General features: G+C 39.5%; 1 protein-coding gene across 1 annotated transcript in view; it reads right to left on the minus strand.

Annotated features, from left to right (window-relative positions):
• Positions 1–23,835, minus strand: part of AK9 (adenylate kinase 9) — a 130,150-nt gene that overhangs the window by 88,778 nt on the left and 17,537 nt on the right. The window contains exons 9-14 of the mRNA XM_045161989.1: positions 20,899–21,087; positions 17,671–17,799; positions 12,731–12,805; positions 6,248–6,346; positions 3,661–3,800; positions 3,400–3,580 (exon numbers count right to left, since the gene is read on the minus strand). Of these exons, the coding sequence (XP_045017924.1) occupies positions 3,400–3,580; positions 3,661–3,800; positions 6,248–6,346; positions 12,731–12,805; positions 17,671–17,799; positions 20,899–21,087 (813 nt within the window). The remainder of the gene's footprint in view (positions 1–3,399; positions 3,581–3,660; positions 3,801–6,247; positions 6,347–12,730; positions 12,806–17,670; positions 17,800–20,898; positions 21,088–23,835) is intronic.

Raw genomic sequence — 23,835 nt, forward strand, 5'->3', positions numbered from 1 at the left:
TTAAAAGTATAATTCTTTTGTCTGACACATACTCTGATGGTTTTAAAACATATCCACAAATCCTTTAATACTCTTTTCTTCAGAAGGTGAAGCCTAATTCCCATCTTCTTTAGTTCAGTTCAGTTGCTCAGTCGTGTCCGACTCTTTGCGACCCCATGAATCGCAGCACGCCAGGCCTCCCTGTCCATCACCAACTCCCAGAGTTCACTCAGACTCACGTCCATCGAGTCAGTGATGCCATCCAACCATCTCATCCTCTGTCGTCCCCTTCTCCTCCTGCCCCCAATCCCTCCCAGCATCAGACTCTTTTCCAATGAGTCAACTTTTCGCATGAGATGGCCAAAGTACTGGAGTTTCAGCTTCAGCATCATTCCCTCCAAAGGAATCCCAGGGCTGATTTCTTTCAGAATGGACTGGTTGGATCTCCTTGCAGTCCAAGGGACTCTCAAGAGGCTTCTCCAACACCACAGTTCAAAAGCATCAATTCTTCGGCACTCAGCCTTCTTCACAGTCCAACTCTCACATCCATACATGACGACAGGAAAAACCATAGCCTTGACTAGACAGACCTTTGTTGGCAAAGTAATGTCTCTGCTTTTGAATATGCTATCTAGGTTGGTCATAACTTTCCTTCCAAGGAGTAAGCGTCTTTTAATTTCATGGCTGCAGTCACCATCTACAGTGATTTTGGAACCCAAAAAAATAAAGTCTGACACTGTTTCCACTGTTTCTCCATCTATTTCCCATGAAGTGACGGGACCGGATGCCATGATCTTCGTTTTCTGAATGTTGAGCTTTAAGCCAACTTTTTCACTCTCCACTTTCACTTTCATCAAGAGGCTTTTGAGTTCCTCTTCACTTTCTGCCATAAGGGTGGTGTCATCTGCATATCTGAGGTTATTGATATTTCTCCCGCAATCTTGATTCCAGTTTGTGTTTCTTCCAGTCCAGCATTTCTCATGATGTACTCTGCATATAAGTTAAATAAGCAGGGTGACAATATACAGTCTTGACGTACTTCTTTTCCTATCTGGAACCAATCTGTTGTTCCATGTCCAGTTCTAACTGTTGCTTCCTGACCTGCATATAGATTTTTCAAGAGGCAGGTCAGGTGGTCTGGTAGTCCCATCTCTTTCAGAATTTTCCACAGTTTATTGTGATCCACACAGTCAAAGGCTTTGGCATAGTCAAGAAAGCAGAAATAGATGCTTTTCTGGAACTCTCTTGCTTTTTCGATGATCCAGCAGATGTTGGCAATTTGATCTCTGGTTCCTCTGCCTTTTCTAAATCCAGCATGAACATCAGGAAGTTCATGGTTCACATATTGCTGAAGCCTGGCTTGGAGAATTTTGAGCATTACTTTACTAGCATGTGAGATGAGTGCAATTGTGCAGTAGTTTGAGCATTCTTTGACATTGCCTTTCTTTGGGATTGGAATGAAAACTGACCTTTTCCAATCCTGTGGCCACTGCTGAGTTTTCCAAATTTGCTGGCATATTGAGTGCAGCACTTTCACAGCCTCATCTTTCAGGATTTGAAATAGCTCAACTGAATTCCATCACCTCCACTAGCTTTGTTTGTAGTGATGCTTTCAAAGGCCCACTTGACTTCACATTCCAGGATGTCTGGCTCTAGATGAGTGATCACACCATCGTGATTATCTGGGTCATGAAGATCTTTTTTGTACAGTTCTGTGTATTCTTGCCACCTCTTCTTAATGTCTTCTGCTTCTGTTAGGTCCATAACATTTCTGTCCTTTATCGAGGCCATCTTTGCATGAAATGTTCCCTTGGTATCTCTAATTTTCTTGAAGAGATCCCTAGTCTTTCCCATTCTGTTGTTTTCCTCTATTTCTTTGCATTGATTGCTGAAGAAGGCTTTCTTATCTTTTCTTGCTATTCTTTGGAACTCTGCATTCAGATGCTTATACCTTTCCTTTTCTCCTTTGCTTTTGGCTTCTTTTCTTTTCACAGCTATTTGTAAGGCCTCCCCAGACAGCCATTTTGCTTTTTTGCATTTCTTTTCCATGGGGATGGTCTTGATCCCTGTCTCCTGTACAATGTCACGAACCTCATTCCATAGTTCATCAGGCACTCTATCTATCACATCTAGGCCCTTAAATCTATTTCTCGCTTCCACTGTATAATCATAAGGGATTCAATTTAGGTCATACCTGAATGGTCTAGTGGTTTTCCCTACTTTCTTCAATTAAGTCTGAATTTGGTAATAAGGGGTTCATGATCTGAGCCACAGTCAGCTCCTGGTCTTGTTTTTGTTGACTGTATAGAGCTTCTCCATCTTTGGCTGCAAAGAATATGATCAATCTGATTTCGGTGTTGACCATCTGGTGATGTCCATGTGTAGAGTCTTCTCTTGTGTTCTTGGAAGAGGGTGTTTGCTATGACCAGTGCATTTTCTTGGCAAAACTCTATTAGTCTTTGCCCTGCTTCATTCAGTATTCCAAGGCCAAATTTGCCTGTTACTCCAGGTGTTTCTTGACTTCCTACTTTTACATTCCAGTCCCCTATAATGAAAAGGACATCTTTTTTGGGTGTTAGTTCTAAAAGGTCTTGTAGGTCTTCATAGAACCGTTCAACTTCAGCTTCTTCAGCATTACTGGTTGGGGCATAGACTTGGATTATCGTGATATTGAATGGTTTGCCTTGGAAACGAACAGAGATCATTCTGTCGTTTTTGAGATTGCATCCAAGTACTGCATTTCGGACTCTTTTGTTGACCATGATGGCTACTCCATTTCTTCTGAGGGATTCCTGCCTGCAGTAGTAGATATAATGGTCATCTGAGTTAAATTCACCCATTCCAGTCCATTTTAGTTCGCTGATTCCTAGAATGTCTACATTCACTCTTGCCATCTCTTGTTTGAGCACTTCCAATTTGCCTTGATTTATGGACCTGACAGTCCAGGTTTCTATGCAATATTGCTCTTTACAGCATTGGACCTTGCTTCTGTCACCAGTCACTTCCACAACTGGGTATTGTTTTTGCTTTGGCTCCATCCTTTCATTCTTTCTGGAGTTATTTCTCCACTGATCTCTAGTAGCATATTGGGTACCTACTGACCTGGGGAGTTCCTATTTCAGTATTCTATCATTTTGCCTTGGACTTAATGACTTACTTTAAATGAATTATATTATGGTACATTTTTCATTTAAGAAGTGAAAAGGCAAAGCAGAATAGTAGAAAATATTTATAATGTCTATAACAAAAATTTGTATGTATACAACATAAGGAACTCCTGCCAATAATGATGCAAAAAAGTTGGAATGAGCAAGAAGCTTGAACAAACACTTCTAAAAGAGAATACATGAATAACGTATAAAAAATGTTGAACCTCATTAGTCATAAGGGAAATGCAAATTAAATCAGCTAAGTAGTTACCTTTCCTTTGTAATGTTTTGCAAGCAAATTGCTAAGTGTTGTTTTCCCTGAAGACTGAGGTCCAAATATGAATACTTTAAATGGTGGTGCTGGCATAGGTGGAATAAGATAGGGACGTGGGTTCAATAGAAATGTTTTTAATGCTTCTTCTGATGAAAGACAGTACATTTTACCTAGAAAACTAAAAATATGTCATTATCATAAACAACTGAAAAGAAGTATGGGCACGTTTTAAAATTAAATTCTGAAAATCTTACCTACCTCACAGAAAAATCTGCCAATCCTTGAAAAATGTTACCTTCTTTTAAATTCACAGGACATGTACGTCCCCATCTGCTTCTCTGCCATCTATATCTTGGTGCAATAAGTTTATAAGATGCGAGAGTACGGAACAGCTCATCCTGTTAGTAACAAACATTAAACATGTGGGCATAAGTTTTGCTGAAATTCACATTATTATTTTATTTGTTATTTGATCATGCTCTACTATTTAAGAAATAATTAAGACAGGATTTTTTTTTCTTAATTGCAGCCATCTGCACTTGTCCAACATTTACTTAGATAAACAGTTTTCATTTCTGTTTTAAGACCTTGTTTAAATTTTACCAAGTATTTTCTCTTGTAGGTTAGAATGAGCATAAGGTGGATAAAGGGTTTTCTATAATCTATTTCAGGAAAGTCTGAAAAATTCTTATTTAAAAGGTTTGAAAATTGTTACTCTAGTTAATTTACCTAAGTTTTAAAATAGTAAGATGCCATAGGCACATTTGTACTGACTTAGCTCTTTCATTTTTCTTAAATATAAAGTCTCCCTCAGTAATCTTCCATTCATCACCTCCAAACAAGTTAACAACTACTGTTGCAGCATCAGAGAGCAAAGAGGCATGCTGGTTGTGGGGATCCTGCCTGGATGTCCCCAGTTGTAGGCTGCAAGAAGCTAAACTTGAAGGAAACTGTCACTGCTTAGGCAAGCTGCAGGAGACTGAGAACTTTGTCAGTGGGGTACACTGGGCTACCACCCTTCTCCATGAATCAACAGACAGTGAGCTAGGGACTGAAAGTGAAAGTGAAAGTTGCTCTGTTGTGTCTGACTCTTTGTGATCCCATGGGTTATACAGTCCTTGGAATTCTCCAGACCAGAATACTGGAGTGGGTAGCCTTTCCCTTGGTACACAGTTAAGTCAGGAAGCAGCTGCTTTTTCCTCACCATCCCTATTTCCTGTCCAAACTTGGGGAAAGTGTTTGGATAGCCGACCATGCTCCCCTCTCAAGTCTCTGGGCCATGTATCTATTGGGGCAATGAGAAGATAATCTTTCAAATGACTTTGATATCACAGCCTTAAAAAACATCAGGACTGCCTCTGGTTAAACAAGGCAGACTGAACACACGCATTTGGGTTTGCTGATTTCCTAAAACCTTGCGGAAATCACAGCAGAGATCATTTCATGAGAAATGGACAGAGAAACAGGGGAGAAGAGACCAGAAGAGCTGACGCTGGGCAGTTGCAGCTACATACTTCTGTAAACTAAAAAGCAGGTGGACTAGTGGTAACTTATGTCAGAGGAAAGTGAAAGCTCAGTGTCTGTGGTGGCAGGGAGGGTGATGGAGGATGGGCTGAGGACAAGAAGAAGCAAGTTGAGTCACTTCACAGTTCCAGAAAGGCTCAGGACCTGACAGCAGGCACCTCTGAAGAGGAGAAATGGAGAGCAGAAGACAGGATTGGCTGAGAATCTTTAAGAGGAGGTTCTAGTGGCCAGGGCTGCACCCCACTTCACTTAGTCAGCCACTGCCTCTTAAGAAGACCTCAGCCAAAAGGCTGGATGCTTACCTTTGGGAGAGGCTGAACCAAAAGAGGAGAAAGATTAAGCCCATTTGGCTTCTCCTTGTGAAGCTACGCTCCACTAGTCCTCTCCCTCGCTAGTGGCTTCCTCTCCTGCGGTTCACTTTCCCAGAGCCTCCCAGGCTCATTCTCATTCTTTTCCCGCAAGAACTTGAGAACTAGCCCCAGTGGCCTGCCGCCCACCATGCTCAGAGCTGCAGCAGTTCCCGGAGCTGCCCTATCCTGGCTTGGATCCTCCTCATGCCATCGTCCTTTCCCTGACGCCGAGACATCGGGGACTGCAGGCTGAAAGAACCTCCAGGTTTTCTGAATACTTTAAAATTTTCCTTCAATGATGACCTAGAAGAAGAGGCTCAGTACAGAGCCTCTGGGTGCATCAGGCCCACCTTTCCTCCTCTTCAGTATCAATTCATGAGCTATGTTCACCCATTAAAATCTAGGGATTACACAGTACAGGAAAACAAAATGACCTCTATCCTTAAAGATCATTTTATTTGAATTCTAATACCTACTTATGATTCTGGCATTAGTTGTTTAATTCCTATTTTTTTAAAAAGGTGAATCTAAACTTCCCAGAATAGATTAAGTCCTCCAGCTAAAAAGTCCTGGTGGCTCTTTTAGCACTTGGCAATTTATAAGTTGATGACCGTCACATCCACATTATGTCACTTTAGTAGTTATTTTAAAAACTGGTTGAATGATGGAGGGAATGAACGAATATTTAGAGAATTGAGGGCTGTTATGTCTTTGGTGTTGCAATTTTTTAAAACTAAACTTGGGTTTCTTTATTTCTTATTATACTTATTAAATTGTTCTTTATTGTCTTTCTTTTTCAAAACTTTTGTTTAGTGTTTACAAGGATATTGTGCCAATATTATAGCTTCTGAAAAATCAAATCTATTTTTATAAAAGGTATTCTGAGACCCTTTTATACCTTGAAAGGATACAAATTAAGGGCACAACATAGAGGGAAAGGGTAGACTTTCAAACAGTTAAAGGTAACTTACATTTTCCATTGTGTCATTAATATCTTCCTCTGTACTCTGAAGTTTGGTTATAACAGCTGCTCTTTTTAGGTTTAGATACTTAAGTCGATCCATAACTGTCTAAATTTAAAGAATAAGTCTTTTTAATACATTGGCATTTGAACATTTCAAGTATTTTGAAAAAGTCATGTGCTCATGAGCAGAATATTTCCTTGTTCTTCCTAGCTTCTGGTAGATTGCTGGCAATTTTTAGTGTTGCTTGGCTTGTAGTAGTATCAGTCCAATCTCTGTCTCTATTGTGAGCCATTTTCTCCCTGCTTTCATAAATCTCTTAAAAGGATGCCAGCCACATTGGATTAGGGCCCATCCTAATTCACTGTGGCCTCATCTTAACTTAATTACATCTGAAAAGATCCTATTTCCAAATAAGGTCACACTTATAGGTATTGAAGTTTAGCTCCTCAATATTATCTTTTTTGGGGGAAACAATTCAACCCACTAGAGTCTGCCCTTTGGTCCTTAAATAGTCATGCCCTTTGAGGTCTAACACTGGGGGAGGTCTTCAGGCAGAGGGAAGAAGGCAGCCATGTAAAGATGGAAGCAGATGTTAGCATTAGCTACCACAAGCCAAGTGGTGCCTGGTGTTACCAGAAGCTGCAAGAGGCAACGATGGATCCCCACTTAGAGGCTTTGAATGGAGTGAAGCTCTGCCAACACCTCGATATTAGACTTCTAGCCTCTAGAACTGTAATAAATATCTGTCATTGTAAAATACCTAGTTTGCGGTACTTTGTTATGGAAGCACTAAGAAACTAATATACTATGTAGAAGACTATGAAACAGAGTCTGAGATGAGAGATGGTAAGATAGACAAGGTCCTGATGGTGTATTGCAATCTATGGTAGATTGTATTATTTGTTCACAATTCATCCTTTCCTCCTTTCCCTTGTTAATGCCCTAGTTTATGTGAGAATACTTAGTTCATTGGTATTGAGCTTCTCCATGTAACTTGTTCTGGCCAATGAACTGTAGGCAGAAGTACCAGGGTGCCAGTGCCAGCTGGGGCCTTAACAATCTTGGTGAATTTCAACCAGGCCTGTTGAAATTCTGCCCTTTCCCTTGAGGAAAGTATATCCCAGGTTGTAAAAAGTAGTCAAATTCTGAATGTATTTTGAAGAAGAAAAAGCCTGCTGTGTATGCTGACAGGTTGGTTGTTGGATGTGAAAAAGGGTAGCTGGAAGGACAGATGTGGCATTTACTGAGAGGGTAAATCTGTGGAAGGAGTGTATTTGGGGCAAGGTGGTGGTGATGGTAGACCAGAACTTTCTGAAAATACTTTTATTTATTTATTTGGCTGTGCTGGGTCTTAGTTGTGGCACGTGGGATCTTCAGTCTTCCTTGCAGCATGTGGGATCTTTAGTTCCTGCATTCTAACTCTTAGTTGTGGCATGTAGGATCTAGTTCCCTGGTCAGTTCAGTTCAGTCACTAAGTCGTGTCCAGCTCTTTGTGACCCCATGAACTGCAGCATACCAGGCCTCCCTGTCCATCACCAACTCCTGGAGTTCACCCAAACTCATGTCTATTGAGTCGGTGATGCCATCCAACCATTTCATCATCTATTGTCCCCTTCTCCTCCTGCCCTCAATCTTTCCCAGCATCAGGGCCTTTTCCAATGAGTCAGCACTTCTTATCAGGTGGCCAAAGTATTAGAGTTTCAGCCTCAACATCAGTCCTTCCAATGAATACCCAGGACTGATCTCCTTTAGGATGGACTGGTTGCATCTCCTTGCAGTCCAAGGGACTCTTAAGAGTCTTTTCCAACACCACAGTTCAAAAGCATCAATTCTTCTGCACTCAGCTTTCTTTATAGTCCAACTGTCACATCCATACATGACTACTGGAAAAACAATAGCCTTGACTAGACGGATCTTTGTTGACAAAATAATGTTTCTGCTTTTTAATATGCTGTCTAGGTTGGTCACAACTTTCCTTCCAAGGAGTAAGTATCTTTTAATTTTATGACTGCAATCACCATCTGCAGTGATTTTGGAACCCCAAAAAATAAAGTCAGCCACTGTTCCACTGTTTCCCCATCTATTTCCCATGAAGTGATGGGACCAGATGCCATGATCTTAGTTTTCTGAATGCTGAGATTTAAACCAACTTTTTCCACTCTCCTCTTTCACTTTCATCAAGAGGCTCTTTAGTTCTTCTTCACTTTCTGCCATAAAGGTGGTGTCATCTGCATATCTGAGGTTATTGATATTTCTTTCGGCCATCTTGATTCCAGCTTGTGCTTCTTCCAGCCCAGTGTTTCTCATGATGTACTCTGCATATAAGTTAAATAAACAGGGTGACAATATACAGCCTTGACATACACTTTTCCCAATTTGGAACCAGTCTGTAATTTCATGTCCGGTTCTAACTGTTGCTTCTTGACCTGCATACAGATTTCTCAGGAGGCAGGTAAAGTGGTCTGGTATTCCCATCTTTCAGAATTTTCCACAGTTTGTTGTGATCCACACAGTCAAAGGCTTTAGTGTAGTCAGTGAATCAGAATTACATGTTCTTCTGGAATTCTCTTGGTTTTTTCTATGATCCAATGGATGGTTGCAATTTGATCTCTGGTTCCTCTGCCTTTTCTAAATCTAGCTGGTACAAATGGAAGTTCTCAGTTCACATACTGTTGAAGTCTAGCTTGGAGGATTTTGAGCATGACATTGTTAGCATGTGAAATGAGTGCAACTGTGTGGTAGCTTGAACATTCTTTGGCATTACCCTTCTTTGGGATTGGAATGAAAACTGACCTTTTCCAGTCCTGTGGCCACTGCTGAGTTTTCCAAATTTGCTGGCATATTGAGCGCAGCACTTTCACAGCATTATCTTTTGGGATTTTAAATAGTTCAACTGGAATTCCATCACCTCTACTAGCTTTGTTTGTAGTGATGCTTCCTAAGGTCTACTTGACTTCGCACTCCAGGATGTCTGGCTCCAGGTAAGCGATCACACCATTGTGGTTATCCAGGTGACTAAGATCTTTTTTGTATAGTTCTTCTGTGTATTCTTGCCACCTCTTCTTAATATCTTCTGCTTCTGTTAAGTCCATACCTTTTCTGTCCTTTATTGTACACATCTTTGCATAAAATATTCCCTTGGTATCTTCAATTTTCTTGAAGAGATATCTAGTTTTTCCCATTCTATTGTTTTCCTCTCTTTCTTTCTATTGCTCAGTTAGGAAGGCTTTATCTCTTTGCTATTCTTTGGAACTCTGCATTCAGATGGGTATATCTCTCCTTTTCTCCTTTGCCTTTCACTTCTCTTCTTAGATATTTGTAAGGCCTCCTCAGACAACCATTTTGTCTTTTTGCATTTCTTTTTCTTGGGAAGTTTTGGATCACCGCCTCCTGTACAATGTTATGAACCTCCATCCATAGTTCTTCAGGCACTCTATCAGATCTAATCCCTTGAATCTATTTGCCACTTATGCCAGCAAATTTGGAAAACTCAGCAGTGGCCACAGGATTGGAAAAGGTCAGTTTTCATTCCAATTCCAAAGAAAGGCAATGCCAAAGAATGCTCAAACTACCGCACAATTGCACTCATCTCACATGCTAGTAAAGTAATGCTCAAAATTCTCCAAGCCAGGCTTCAGCAATATGTGAACTGTGAACTTCCTGATGTTCCAGCTGGTTTTAGAAAAGGCAGATGAACCAGAGATCAAATTGCCAACATCTGCTGGATCATGGAAAAAGCAAGAGAGTTCCAGAAAAACATCTATTTCTGATTTATTGAATATGCCAAAGCCTTTGACTGTGTGGATCACAATAAACTGGGGAAAATTCTGAAAGAGATAGGAATACCAGACCACCTGACCTGCCTCTTGAGAAACCTATATGCAGGTCAGGAAGCAACAGTTAGAACTGGACATGGAACAACAGACTGGTTCCAAATAGGAAAAGGAGTATGTCAAGGCTGTATATTGTCACCCTGCTTATTTAACTTATATGCAGAGTACATCATGAGAAACACTGGACTGGAAGATGCACAAGCTGGAATCAAGATTGCGGGAGAAATATCAATAACCTCAGATATGCAGATGACACCACCCTTATGGCAGAAAGTGAAGAGGAACTCAAAAGCCTCTTGATGAAAGTGAAAGTAGAGAGTGAAAAAATTGGCTTAAAGCTCAACATTCAGAAAGCAAAGATCATAGCATCTGGTCTCATCACTTCATGGCAAATAGATGGGGAAACAGTGGAACAGTGGCTGACTTTATTTTTTTGGGCTCCAAAATCACTGTAGATGGTGACTGCAGCCATGAAATTGAAAGATGCTTACTCCTTGGAAAGTTATGACCAACCTAGATAGCATATTCAAAAGCAGAGACATTACTTTGCCAACAAAGGTCTGTCTAGTCAAGGCTATGGTTTTTCCAGTGGTCATGTATGGATGTGAGAGTTGGACCTGTGAAGAAAGCTGAGCGCCGAAGAATTGATGCTTTTGAACTGTGGTGTTGGAGAAGCCTCTTGAGAGTCCCTTGGACTGCAAGGAGATCCAACCAGTCCATTCTGAAAGAGATCAGCCCCGGGATTTCTTTGGAAGGAATGATGCTGAAGCTGAAACTCCAGTACTTTGGCCACCTCATGCGAAGAGTTGACTCATTGGAAAAGACTCTGATGCTGAGAGGGATTGGGGCAGGAGGAGAAGGGGACAACAGAGGATGAGATGGCTGGATGGCATCACTGACTCGATGGACAGTGAGTCTGAGTGAACTCCAGGAGCTGGTGATGGACAGGGAGGCCTGGCGTGCTGCAATTCATGGGGTTGCAAAGAGTCGGACACGACTGAGCGACTGAACTGAATGAACTGAACTGAACTATATAATCATAAGGGATTTGATTTAAATCATAACTGAATGACCTAGTGTTTTTCCCTACTGTCTTCAATATAAGTCTGACTTTTGCAATAAGGAGTTCATGATCTGAGCCACAGTCAGCTCCTGGTCTTATTTTTGCTGACTGTATAGAGTTTTTCCATTTTCAGCTGCTAAGAATATAGTCAACCTGATTTTGGTATTGACCATCTGGTGATGTCCATGTGTAGAATAGTCTCTTGTGTTGTTGGCAGAGGGTGTTTGTTATGACCAGTGCATTCTCTTTGCAAAACTCTGTTAGCTTTTGTCCTGCTTCATTTTGTACTCCAAAGCCAAACTTAGCTGCTACTCCAGGTTATCTCTTGACTTCCTACTTTTGCATTCCGGTCCCCAGTGATGAAAAGGACATCTTTTTTGGTGTTAGTCCTAGAAGATCTTAACTGTCTTCATAGAACTGTTCAACATCAGCTTCTTCAGCATTAGTGGTTGGAGCATAGACTTGGATTACTGTGATACTGAATGGTTTGCCTTGGAAACAAACTGAGATCATTCTGTCATTTTTGAGATTGCGTCCAAGTACTGCATTTCAGACTCTTTTGTTGACTATGAGGGCTATTCCATTTCTTCTAAGGGAGTCTTGTCCACAGCAGTAGATATAATGGTCATCTGAGTTAAATTCACCCATTCCTATCCATTCCCATCCCGACACAACTGAGCGACCAACATGTCCATTGTATGAATATACATTTCATTTATTCATTCATCAATTGTTAGACATTGGGGTTGTTTCTACCTTCTGGCTACTGTGAATAGTGCTGCTATGAATATTCACATACAAATTTTCACTTAAACACCTGTATTCAGTTATTTTGGGCAAATACCTAGGAGTTAAATTGCTGATTCATATGGTAACTCCATATTTAACCTTTTGAGGAAGTGCCACACTGTTTTCCAAAGTGGCCACACCATTTGCAGTCCTACCAACAATGTATGTTGGGCTTTGCTGGTGGCTCAGCAGTGCAGGAGAGTATATTGCAAGAGACTCCAGTTCCATCCCAAGGTTAGGAAGATCCCCTGGAGAAGGAAATGGCAACCCACTCCAGTATTCTTGTCCAGGAAATCCCATGGGCAGAGGAGCCTGGCAGGCTACAGTCCATGGAGTTGTAAGAGTTGGACATGATTTAATGACACTACCACAACAGTGTATGAATGTTCTGCTTTTTCTACATCCTCACCAACATTTGTTATTCATTATCTGTTTTTTTTTGTTTTTTCTTTTTAATTTTAGCCATCTTAGTGGATTTGCAGTGATATCTCCTTATAGCTTTGGTTTGCATTTCCCTATTACTCATATTAAGCATTGTATCATGTGTTTATGGGTCTTATCTGCTTTTACTTTTTTTCAAGATACTTTTTGTCACAGAGAGGTTTTAAATTCAAGTGTAGTTTTGATTTAAATATGGACAGATGAATAAATATCATATCAAATTTTAAGTGTCAAAATGAATTTTTCAAAAATAAATGGTATTCAAAATGTAAATCTATTTCTGATACAAAAATAAGTATCATTCAGTCAATACTTTTTTGATTTATCAAACTGTGACATATTCTTACTAAGCATTGCACTTACCATGAACAGCTCCTCTGGGGGCTTATTTCCATCTAGCTCAATGAGATACTGGGAATCATGTTCAGCCATTACTTCCTGCAGATAATCAAAAAGAAGCCTTATCATTCAGGATCATTGGCAAAAGTTCAGTCTTCATATACCAAGAAGAAATCTTTAATGATAAATTATTTGCTATATACATGACATACTGGATGTTATTTTCAGTGCTCAGGAGAACTTTTACAAAAGCCTAAACTAGTCATACCATGAATTCTGCTCTTTCTGTTTCTTCTGTTTTTCTCTACAGTGAAGCCAGTCTTTCTCAATAGAAATGTTTGGGGGCATCCATCTCTCTGCATATATTCATAGAATAATTTCTGCCAAACTGCTAGGTGAAGAATGGCCTTGGTTTGTTTCACTTTTTATTCCCCTGGCTGTGGGTGATGTTCGGTATCTAGAAATCCATCTCTGTAAACTACTGAACCATAACCTCTGTGCATTTTGTTAGACCTTTCTTTTCCTTAACATTCATGGAAAGTCTTTAACCTTTATCTGCCATATGGTTTGCAAATGTTTTACCTGGCTATGATTTATCATTTGACTTTGTTTATGGTATCTTTTGTATTATAAAATATATTTATGATGAAATCTGTTATCATTGTTTCTGGATTTCCTTTCTTCTTTAAATTAGATTTTTCTGTATCTCAAGATTATATTAATATTCTTGTAAATTTTCTTCCATTCCCAGAAAGTAGGGATGGTGGAGAGATAAGATCCACCTCTACCCTTCCTCAAAGACTCAGATAAGATCCATCTCCATCTTTTTTCATGGTTTCCATAAGACCCTTATTTACCTGCCTCCATAAAATCCTAGCCCCTCTCTTTGATAAAGTCTTCATTAGTGAATATTTTCCCTGCTGCCATAGTCTGAACAAAATCACCTACTTAAATGTCCAGTACATTTTGTCTTTCATAATACTGTGCAAGGTTAGGTTCTAAGTGTTTCTCTACTTCTAAACAGAAGAACCATTATGCCTGCATTGTTTAACCATAAATTCAGTTCAGTCACTCAGTTGTGTCCGACTCTTTGCGACCCCACGGACTACAGCACGCCAGGCCTCCCTGTCCATCACCAACTCCCGGAGTTTACTCATACTCATTTCCACTGAGTTGGTGATGCCATCCAAACATCTCATCTTCTGTTGTCCCCTTCTCGTCCTGCCTTCAATCTTTCCCACCATCAGGGTCTTTTCAAATGAGTCAGTTCTTTGCATCAGGTGGCCAAAGTACTGGAGTTTCAACTTTAGCATCAGTCCTTCCAATGCATATTCAGGACTGATTTCCTTTAGAATGGACTGGTTTGATCTCCTTGCTGTCCAAGGTATTCTCAAGAGTCTTCTCCAACACCACAGTTCAAAAGCATCAATTCTTCTAGTAGAATCCAAGAATCCAACCATAAATTACGATGTTCTAAACAAGGATGTACATCATGCTTTTCTGCATTTCAGATATTTTCCTTAAACTAGATACTTTTTATTTAATAGTCTTTTTTCAGAGAAGGCAATGGCACCCCACTCCAGTACTCTTGCCTGGAAAATCCCATGGACAGGGGAGCCTCGTAGGCTGCAGTCCATGGGGTCGCTAGGAGTCGGACACGACTGAGCGACTTCACTTTCACTTTTCACTTTCATGCATTGGAGAAGGAAATGGCAACCCACTCCAGTGTTCTTGCCAGGAGAATCCCAGGGACGGGGAAGCCTGGTGGGCTGCCGTCTATGGGGTTGCACAGAGTCGGACATGACCTAAGCGACTTAGCAGCAGCAGCAGCAGCAGCAGCAGCAGCAGTCTTTTTACCTTAAATTAAAAAAACTTTTTTTTTGGTTTAAAAAACTTTTTTTTTGGTTTACCACACAGGATGTGGTATCTTAGTACCCTGACCAGGGATCAAACCCACAACCTCTGCAGTGGAATCTCAAAGTCTTAACCACTAGACCACCAGGGAAGTCCTAAGCTAGGTTCTTCAGAATGAAGTTAGTATACTAAGTGTAAAGGTATAAAGACTCTTAAGGATAAAGACACAAACACCGGGTCAGACCAGTAGTCAAGCTGGGATTTGAAGACAGGCAAGAATGAAGATGTGTGCCTAGGATTACTCCTGAAGCAGGATAGAAACCAGACACTCATGCAGTTACTTTGCTCCTACTTGCTTTCCTCATGTCTTTTAGAGAAACACTGAATTTTGGTGGTCTTGGCCTCCCAAGTGAATCCACATCTCAACCAGATCAGAGGAGACTAGAATTGTAGGCTCCTGCCTTTCAAGATTCTTCCCGACCTCCCTCCACACATATCAGCACCCTGGAATTACCATACAAGGCAAGCTATACGCTAGACCTGAAGTCTAGGTTCTTGGCCTAGAAATTTTTGTTTGAGCAGTCAGTTCTTATCTATGCTTTGCTGCAGGGCCTAGTAATTTTCCACTTCTGTGCTTTTCTCAGGCAAGCTATCTAAAAACCACCATACTAATTTATATTCCTTTCAGCAGGGTATGGGAATGTTTGCTTTACCATATGTAGTTGCTAGAATTAGGAATTCTTATTCCTTGTCCATCTTTTAAAATTTAATTGGGGAAATATTTCTTTAGCATTTAATTATTATCAGTAAAACTGAATATTTTTCTATAGACTTGTTAGTCTTTTGTCATTAATTTTTGTGAATTGTCTGCTCATATTTGTTACCCATTTATCATCTGGAGGGTAAGACCTTACAGGTTTTAGAAAAATCATATCTATGATATCTTTTCCTACATTTAAAAAAATTGAAGGATAGTTGATTTACAATGTTGTGTTAATTTCTGCTATATAGCAAAGTGATTGCTATATATGTATATGTATATAATTGATGCTTTTGAACTGTGAATCAGACCCTGATGCTGGTAAAGATTGAGGGCAGGAGGAGAAGGGGACGACAGAGGATGAGATGGTTGGATGGCATCGTCGACTTGATGGCCATGGGTTTGGGTGGACTCCGGGAGTTAGTGATGGACAGGGAGGCCTGGTGTGCTGTGGTTCATGGGGTCGCAAAGAGTCGGAGACGACTGAGCGATGGAACTGAACTGAACTGATTATGTATATATAGACATACACATTCTTTTTTTTAAATTCTTTCCCATTGTGGTTTATCATAGGATATTGAATATAGTTCCCTGTGCTATATATTAGGACCTTGTTATTTATCCATTCTATATATATTAATACTAATTTGCATCTGATAACCCCAAACTTCCAATCCATCCCTCCTCTACCCACTGTCCCCTTGTCAACCATGTCTGTTCTTTATGTCTGTGAGTCTATGCCCTTTCAATATATTAAAGCTTTAAATATTTTATCATAGTCGATGTGGATATTTTTAAGTAAAGATTTTTAAAATTATGTCCAGAAATTTACATGTAATGAAATGGAAGCTGTTATTTTTCCTTTGTGACCTCATCATTTGTTCAACTGAACATCTGTCAAGCATTTACCACTCGCCAGACTTTGGGCACCGCACTGAACATTGATGATGCTGGGAGTCCCTGTCCTTGAAGAGACTACCTCTGCTTCCCACTCCCAACTCCCTGCCCATGAATATAATTTTATAATCTTCTGAATCTGATTTTAATTATGCTTTATTCATACCCAATGCAGCAGCTCAAGGAATATGTAGAATATTTTTGTTGAAGGAGAAAGAATGTTATAGATAGACATGTAAATTACCATTAAGAAGCTATGTTTAGAGGCCAGGGATAGAAGAGGAAGAAGGGAGGAATCCAAGTCATACATAAGGAAACAAAAATATTGAATCACTGTGCTGCATATCTGAAACTAACACAATACTGTAAATAAATTAAAAAAATAAAACAATTTTGATCTCACTGAGGGGGTGGACAATGGGAATGAAAATGATCCACTTGTCTCTAAAAATATATAAACATTATAAAACACCATGAAACAAATTATTTTAATTTCTCCATCAGATGGGAAGAGGCAATCTGAGGACTGTTTTTCATTTGTCTTTGTAGTTCTATTGCTTAGCATGGAATCTGGGCAAATACCATATAATAAATGTTTGTTGAATAAATCTCCAATATAAATTGGGCAGAGTCTGCCCTGGATTTTTAACCATAAAAATATGCTTTTCAATAATCATAATTTCAGTAATCATCCTTTTAAAATGATAATTCTTTTAATTATAACTTTTCTATTATAATATATAATAGCCTTATCATATTTACAAATAACCAACTTTGAATAGGATACACAGAGAAACCAGTCTTGGATGGCTTTCTTTAGATTGTAATTTAACTAAATTAACAGTTCCCTAAAGAATAAAAGATGCACCTTAAGTGTACATTTGTTTTTATAAACCCATACATTTTGGATTCAAAATGCTTTCACAAAACAATGCCTTAATATGGACTTTCTAATCCCCAACCATAAATAAATTTCCCTAATGACTTTTGAAAAAGGCAATTCATTTATCACTTTTCAGCAGCACTGTTGCTTTATAAGAGTAAAATAATGTTGCTCTGTGAAACAGCCTTTGGAATGCAATCTTATTCTGAAAGCATTTTACCAAGCTCAAGAAGAGGAGAATGAAGCAGATAATACACACAGTGAAGAAATGTGAAAGCTATTTAACTGGGGATAAAACACAAATAGGGCTTCACTGGCAGCTGAGCAGTAAAGAATCTGCCTGCAATGCAGGAGATGCAGGTTTGATCCTTGGGTTGGGAAGATCCCCTGGAGGAGGAAATGACGACCCATTCCACTATTCTTGCCTGGAGAATCCCGCGGACAGAGGAGCCTGGTGGGCTACAGTCCATGGGGTCACAAAGAGTTGGACGTAAACCAAAGCAACTTGGCACACATACATGCAAAACACAAATATCAGCATTCTTTTTTCAGCAATATATCTTTTCTTACTTCTAAAGGATGAAGAATTATTTCCTTATAAAGGTTAATGATGTGTTCGATATTTTCCAAATAATCCTCAGGTCTCTGAACGAGGTGTTGAAGAACTTCAGCCACTATCTGCATTTCAGCAATAAATGCCTAAATGGAAAAGAAGTTATGTTGAATATCTTTATGTTAATGATTACTTCATTTGCAAGTCATATCCCTCTCTCCCTATACCTGCATGCCATTTTGGGGTAAGAAGCAGGGAAAAGGAGAGATTGGAAATAGGATTTTTATTTTAGAGAGACTTAACACCCTGAAGGTCTTTTATCAGATGGAATAAAGTTTTAAATTGACTTGGATACTTACTCATTTCTTTTGCCCCCCAATGAGTAGGGAAGAGTATGGGAATAACATCAGATTTTTAGAGACAAAATAAAGAAGTTGGATTTTCTCTAAGTACCTGAGCTTGTAGCTCATTCACTCATTGATTCATTCATTTATTAATAGTAAAGCTTAAGTGCCTACCCCATGCTAGACACTGTTCTAGGAGCTTGAAATATGACAGAGAACAAAACTAAGGGCTTGGGGCTTAGACAGCACACATCCCAATTGAGGAAGACAGAGCATAAACAAGTAGACAAATAGATACATCACAGGTTAGGCTGTGGTGATAAGAGCTAAGAAGAAAGATGATGGCAGAGGAGAAGGGATGGAGAGTGATGGGGGAAGGTAGTTATGAAAGGGTTCACAGAAAAAGTGACATTTGTATCATATTTATTTCCCCATTATTATCATCATATTTGGGCTTCCCAGGTGGTGCTAGTGGTACAGAACCCACTTGCCAATGCAGGAGACTGAGATGCAGGTTCAATCCCTGGGTTAGGAAGATCCCCGGGAGGAGGAAATGGCAATCCACTCTAGTACTCTTTCCTGGAGAATCCCATGGACAGAGGAGCCTGGTGGGCTACAGTCCATAAGGTTGCAAAGAGTCGGACACGACTGAAGCAACTTGGCACGCACGCACGTATTTATTATACTAATTATGATGGTATGCTTTATTCATGTTAAAATGACACATTTTTACTCATATTTACTATGAGTTTACTTGAAATATTTACCTAGAATAGTTGCTGGTTATTTATCTAATGCCTTATTTGCACAGGGAAGATTATTTTATATTTTTAAATGGGCATTCTTACATTAATAGGTTTTTAAAATTGAGATATAATTGACATGTAACATTACATTAGTTTCAGGTGTACAATAGAATGATTCAATACAGTTGATCTTTGGGCAATGTGAGTCTGGACTGTGTGGATCCACTGATTGGATATTTTTCAATAGTAAATACATAATGTTACATGATCTATGGTTGGTAGGATGCAGAACCGTGGATATACAAGGCTGACTGTAAAGTTAACTTGGACTTTCAACTGCACAAAGGGTCAGTGCCCCAACTCTGGAGATATTCAAGGATCAACTGGATTTGTACTTATTGTGAAATGATCATAATAAATCTAATTAACATCCATCATCATACACGCATGCGTGCATGCTAAGTCACTTCAGTTGTGTCTGACTCTTTGCAACCCTATGGACTGTAGCCTCCCAGGGTCCTCTGTCCACAGGATTCCAGGCAAGAATCCTGGAGTGGGTTGCCATTGCCTTCTCCAGGGAATCTTCCTGACCCAGGGATTGAACCCAGGTCTTCCACATTACAGGCAGATTCTTTATTGTCTCAGCCACCAGGGAAGCCCTTCATCATACATAGTTACAGTGTTTAACTATGAAGTGAACATAACCCCTTAAAAGTTCTGCTCCTAAATGAAAGATCTTTTCATTTAAGATCTTCTCTTAAATGAAAGAACAAATGTCAAAAATTCATTTAACCCATTAGTGAGGAAATCAGCAGCATGACAAAACTGAAGTGTATATAATCACTGAAATCAGAGTGCAAAGTTTGATGTCCTGCTTAACATCCTTCAGGGCAATAAAACTGTTGCCTTTGGGGTTTATCTTTTCTACTAGACAAATGATTTTCAATGTATCCTTTTCTACATTAACGTCAGATTTAACTGAATCTAGGCCCTAATAGAAATAGTATTTATTCATGATAATTTATAAGTTATAGAAACTATTTAAAATTATTAAACATTATAAATAAGTAAATCTATAATAGAAATCACAGGTATATTTCAATAGAGCAAGGACTGGCAAGTTATGACCTGTCTCACTCACCCCAGTGGGCTAAATCCAGCCCATTAGCTATTAACAAACTTCCTGAGTGAGTGAAAGTCACTCAGTCGTGTCAGACTCTTTGCGACCCCATGACTATACAGTCCATGGAATTCTCTAGGCCAGAATACTGGAGTGGGTAGCCTTTCACTTCTCCAGGGGAATCTTCTCAATCCAGGTCTCCTGCATTGCAGGCGGATTCTTTACCAGCTAAACAGAAGGGATGCCCAAGAATACTGGAGTGGGTAACCTATCCCTTCTCCAGTGGATCTTCCTAACTCTTAGTATCAAATTTTCCTCATTAAGTCTGGTATAAGATTCTTTTGAGGTCCTGTTGCAGTATGCTTACTAGTATTGACTTTAGGATTGTTATTATATGTGAAATTGGGATATAGATTTCTTTTCATGTGCTCTCTTTGTCAGAGTTTGGAATCGGGGTTATGTTAACTTCATAAATTGGATTCTACCTGGGCTACCTTCTTCCTCAAATTGCATATGTTTTCTGTTGCTCTGACTCTTCACACTAGTTTGCATAGTGCTTGACACATGGCAGGTGACCAGTAACTCTCTGTTGCTATGGAATGAAGCAGATTAGCTGTCAGGATATGGAGGGACTTCCATCCTGACAAGAAGGATGACCTTAAACTTGATGACCTTTACATTCTGATCTAAAGTTCTTGAAAACATGAAATATTTTTTCCGTTTCCTCTAACTAAATCAAACCTTAAGGAAAATATAATTTTCTGTATAGAATATTCATATTCTGTCATTTAATTATAGCAATTTTAAAAAATGAAACCGATATAGCAAGCAAGGTGTTTTTTATTTCTCTTTTTAAAAATTTTAATTTATTTGGCTGCACCAGGTCTTAACTGTGGCATGTGGGATCTAGTTCCCTGATCAGGGATTGAACCCGGCCCCCTCTGCATTGGGAGTGCGGAGTTTTAACCACTGGGCCATCAGGGATAGTCCCTATAGCAAATTTTAGAAGTATAGCATCTTGTATACAGATATTACCTCTTCTTCTTCTTGCTCTTCTTCCTCTTCCCCCTCCTCTTCTCCTTTTCCTTCCTTTTGGGCTTCTTTCTTCTTTTTCCTATGATTCTCAATGACTTCAGGATCCCACTGATCTCTTGTGTATATGTATCCTGTGGTACTGTGCTGCCTTTGCCCCGAAATTCTTTGGCATAAATCATAGTCAGGGCACTAAGGAACAACATTAATCATTACTCAAAACATTTTGAGTATGCCTTTGCTTCCTGTTCATATATTATACAATACATAAACCCCCAAATTCCTCAAAACCCTGAGGAAATGCAGTACTATAAACGGTATTTTGAATTAGATTTCATCACATGCCAAGAGAGGCACAAGATACAACTTTTATGTTATGGCAACACTTTTCTTTACCCAAAAGTAATATATGAGAAAGTTTCAGAAGCTGTAGAATAAAAGAAAGAGAGAATAACAGTAGAAAGAGCTAGAGAAGTAGAAGAGAAAATCTGTTTAGTTAGCAGAGGTATACAGGAAGATTTTGTCAGATTAGTTTGAAAAGGCTGATAATGGACGAAAATAGTGGGATAGCCACATTATTCCAACAAAAAAATATATCACATATTTATAGTATTTACTATGATATACAGCTCTATGGATGAAGTATTTCATAAAATAGCATCAATGAATGGGATCTGAAAGGTCATCTGGTTTAGTCTAACCTTATCATTTGCAAATGAGAAAACTGAATCTGGATAGTAAAAAAGGCCCGAACCAAAGTCTATGAGTGATTTTTTCATTTCAAGTACTTCCATGTGTATAATATTTTACTCAGTTCTTAAACTAACCCTGTCAGAGAAGTAATACAATGTTAGGATTCAAACCATTTTCAGATCGGAGAGGGACTGCTCTGGGCAGCATCAGGTCACAGTGTCATGAGGGGAAACTACAACCCAAGCCCAGGCCTTCTGCTCCACAGCCCACTCTCTGTAACTCATTATAAATGATAAACTAAGGTTTGGGGCTGTAAAGCCCACTCTGAGTATTTTTCAGGATAAAAACCTCTGGATGACATTCTCTAGTAGCGGTTTTAAAACATTAGAGTGTAACTCTATACAGAGGATTATAAATAAAAGTTTCTGCTTCCCTTGTCATTTATTAAGTTTGGAGTAAGACTCAGGCATTTTAATGAACATCCTCAGTGATTCTGATGCCAACAGTTTATGCACCACACATTTGAGAAAGGGAGCAAGAAACTTTAGAACTTTTCATGCTAATATTCTGATTTCCTCAGACTACTTCTATATGGAAATGGGATGGGAATTTATTGAGGCAAGACTTTTATTTAGGCTAATTTTTCACACACAAAAGATTTCAACCCATACTGGTAATTAATGCATATTTGCCCTTATTCAGCAACCTAGAATACCCACATTGTGGGTCCTTGGCAAAGACTATTGCCTCTAGCTGTCTCCTGTTTTTGCGTATCAGTTCAGTTCAGTTCAATCACTTAGTCGTGTCTGACTCTGCAACCCCATGGACTGCAGCATGCCAGGCTTCCCTGTCCATCACCAACTCTTGGAGCTAGCTCAAACTCATGTCCATCGAGTCGGTGATGCCATCCAACCAACTCATCCTCTGTCGTCCCCTTCTTATCCTGCCTTCAATCTTTCCCAGCATCAGGGTCTTTTCCAATGAGTCGGTTCTTCACGTCAGGTGGCCAAAGTATCGGGGTTTCAGCTTCAGCATCAGTTCTTCTAGTGAATATTCAGGACTGATTTCCTTTAGGATTTGATCTGCTTTCAGTCCAAGAGGTTCTCAAGAGTCTTCTCCAACGCCAAAGTTCAAAAGCATCAATTTTTTGATGCTCAGCTTTCTTTATAGGCCAATTCTCACATCCATACATGATGACTGGAAAAACTATAGCTTTGACTAGATGGACCTTCTCACATATAGGAAGTGATTTATCAGTCTTAGGGTGAGGCTGTGCCTCAGAGCAGTCCTCAAACTTCAGCAGCATCAGTGTCAGCTGGAGAACTTTTTCAACACAGACAGCTGGATGCCACCCCCCACAGTGTCTGTAGTTCTGGGTTGCTCCCTGAGAATCTGCATTTCTGACAAGCTTCTTGAGTGCTGCTAATGCAGTTGGCTCTAGGAATAAACTCCAAGGACCATTACTGTAGTAGATCACTGGCCTTTAATGCTTTTTTTTTTTTTTTAAGTACAGACTGCTTTAGAATATGGTGATGCCATTAGATTTTGCATGAGGAAAATGCCCATACACATAAAATTTGCATATAATTTCAGATGGTTCATGGGTGCTTAAGTGTTCTTGGACCCCAAGCTTAGAACTTCTGGTCTAGAAATCCCAGACTCCATTCCCAACTAAGGTCAGACCATCAGAGAAGTGTGTGCTGTACTGAAGTTCTGCTTCACACGAGGTCCTCTGATTACACTCCAGCTATAAGAACTGCCATGGACACCTACCATCACACTTATAATACCAGTGGGGTAAGGACTTCATTTTCTACACACAGTACAATCCTTATATTAAACCCATGTTAAGATATATCTCTCATTTAGTTTTTCCTGAGGAATTCCTCATCTTTTCAAGGACAATGTGAATTTTATATAACTGGTCACATGTCCCCTTCTACTTTGGCTCGTCAAACTTAGAACCAAATTCATGACCCAAATTTAGTTAGCATTTGGGGCCTTACTGCCTGTATATCTGTGTGTTCTTATTCCACTAAGTCTTAATTTCCTATACATTCTCTATTTTCCATGGCCTAGACTTTATATTTGGTTTCAGTTAAATCTTTGAGATTTTTTTTTTTCTTTTCTCCATTATACACATGTTCACACAGGTAACATTCCGAAAGTCACAAAGGGATGTTGATTGGCCCCTGACCATGATCTGGGGCTGGGGCTGCAGATGACACCACCCCAGCACTGTATGCC

Source organism: Bubalus bubalis, chromosome 10 (genome assembly GCF_019923935.1).
Source record: "Bubalus bubalis isolate 160015118507 breed Murrah chromosome 10, NDDB_SH_1, whole genome shotgun sequence".
Taxonomy (NCBI): Eukaryota; Metazoa; Chordata; class Mammalia; order Artiodactyla; family Bovidae; genus Bubalus; species Bubalus bubalis.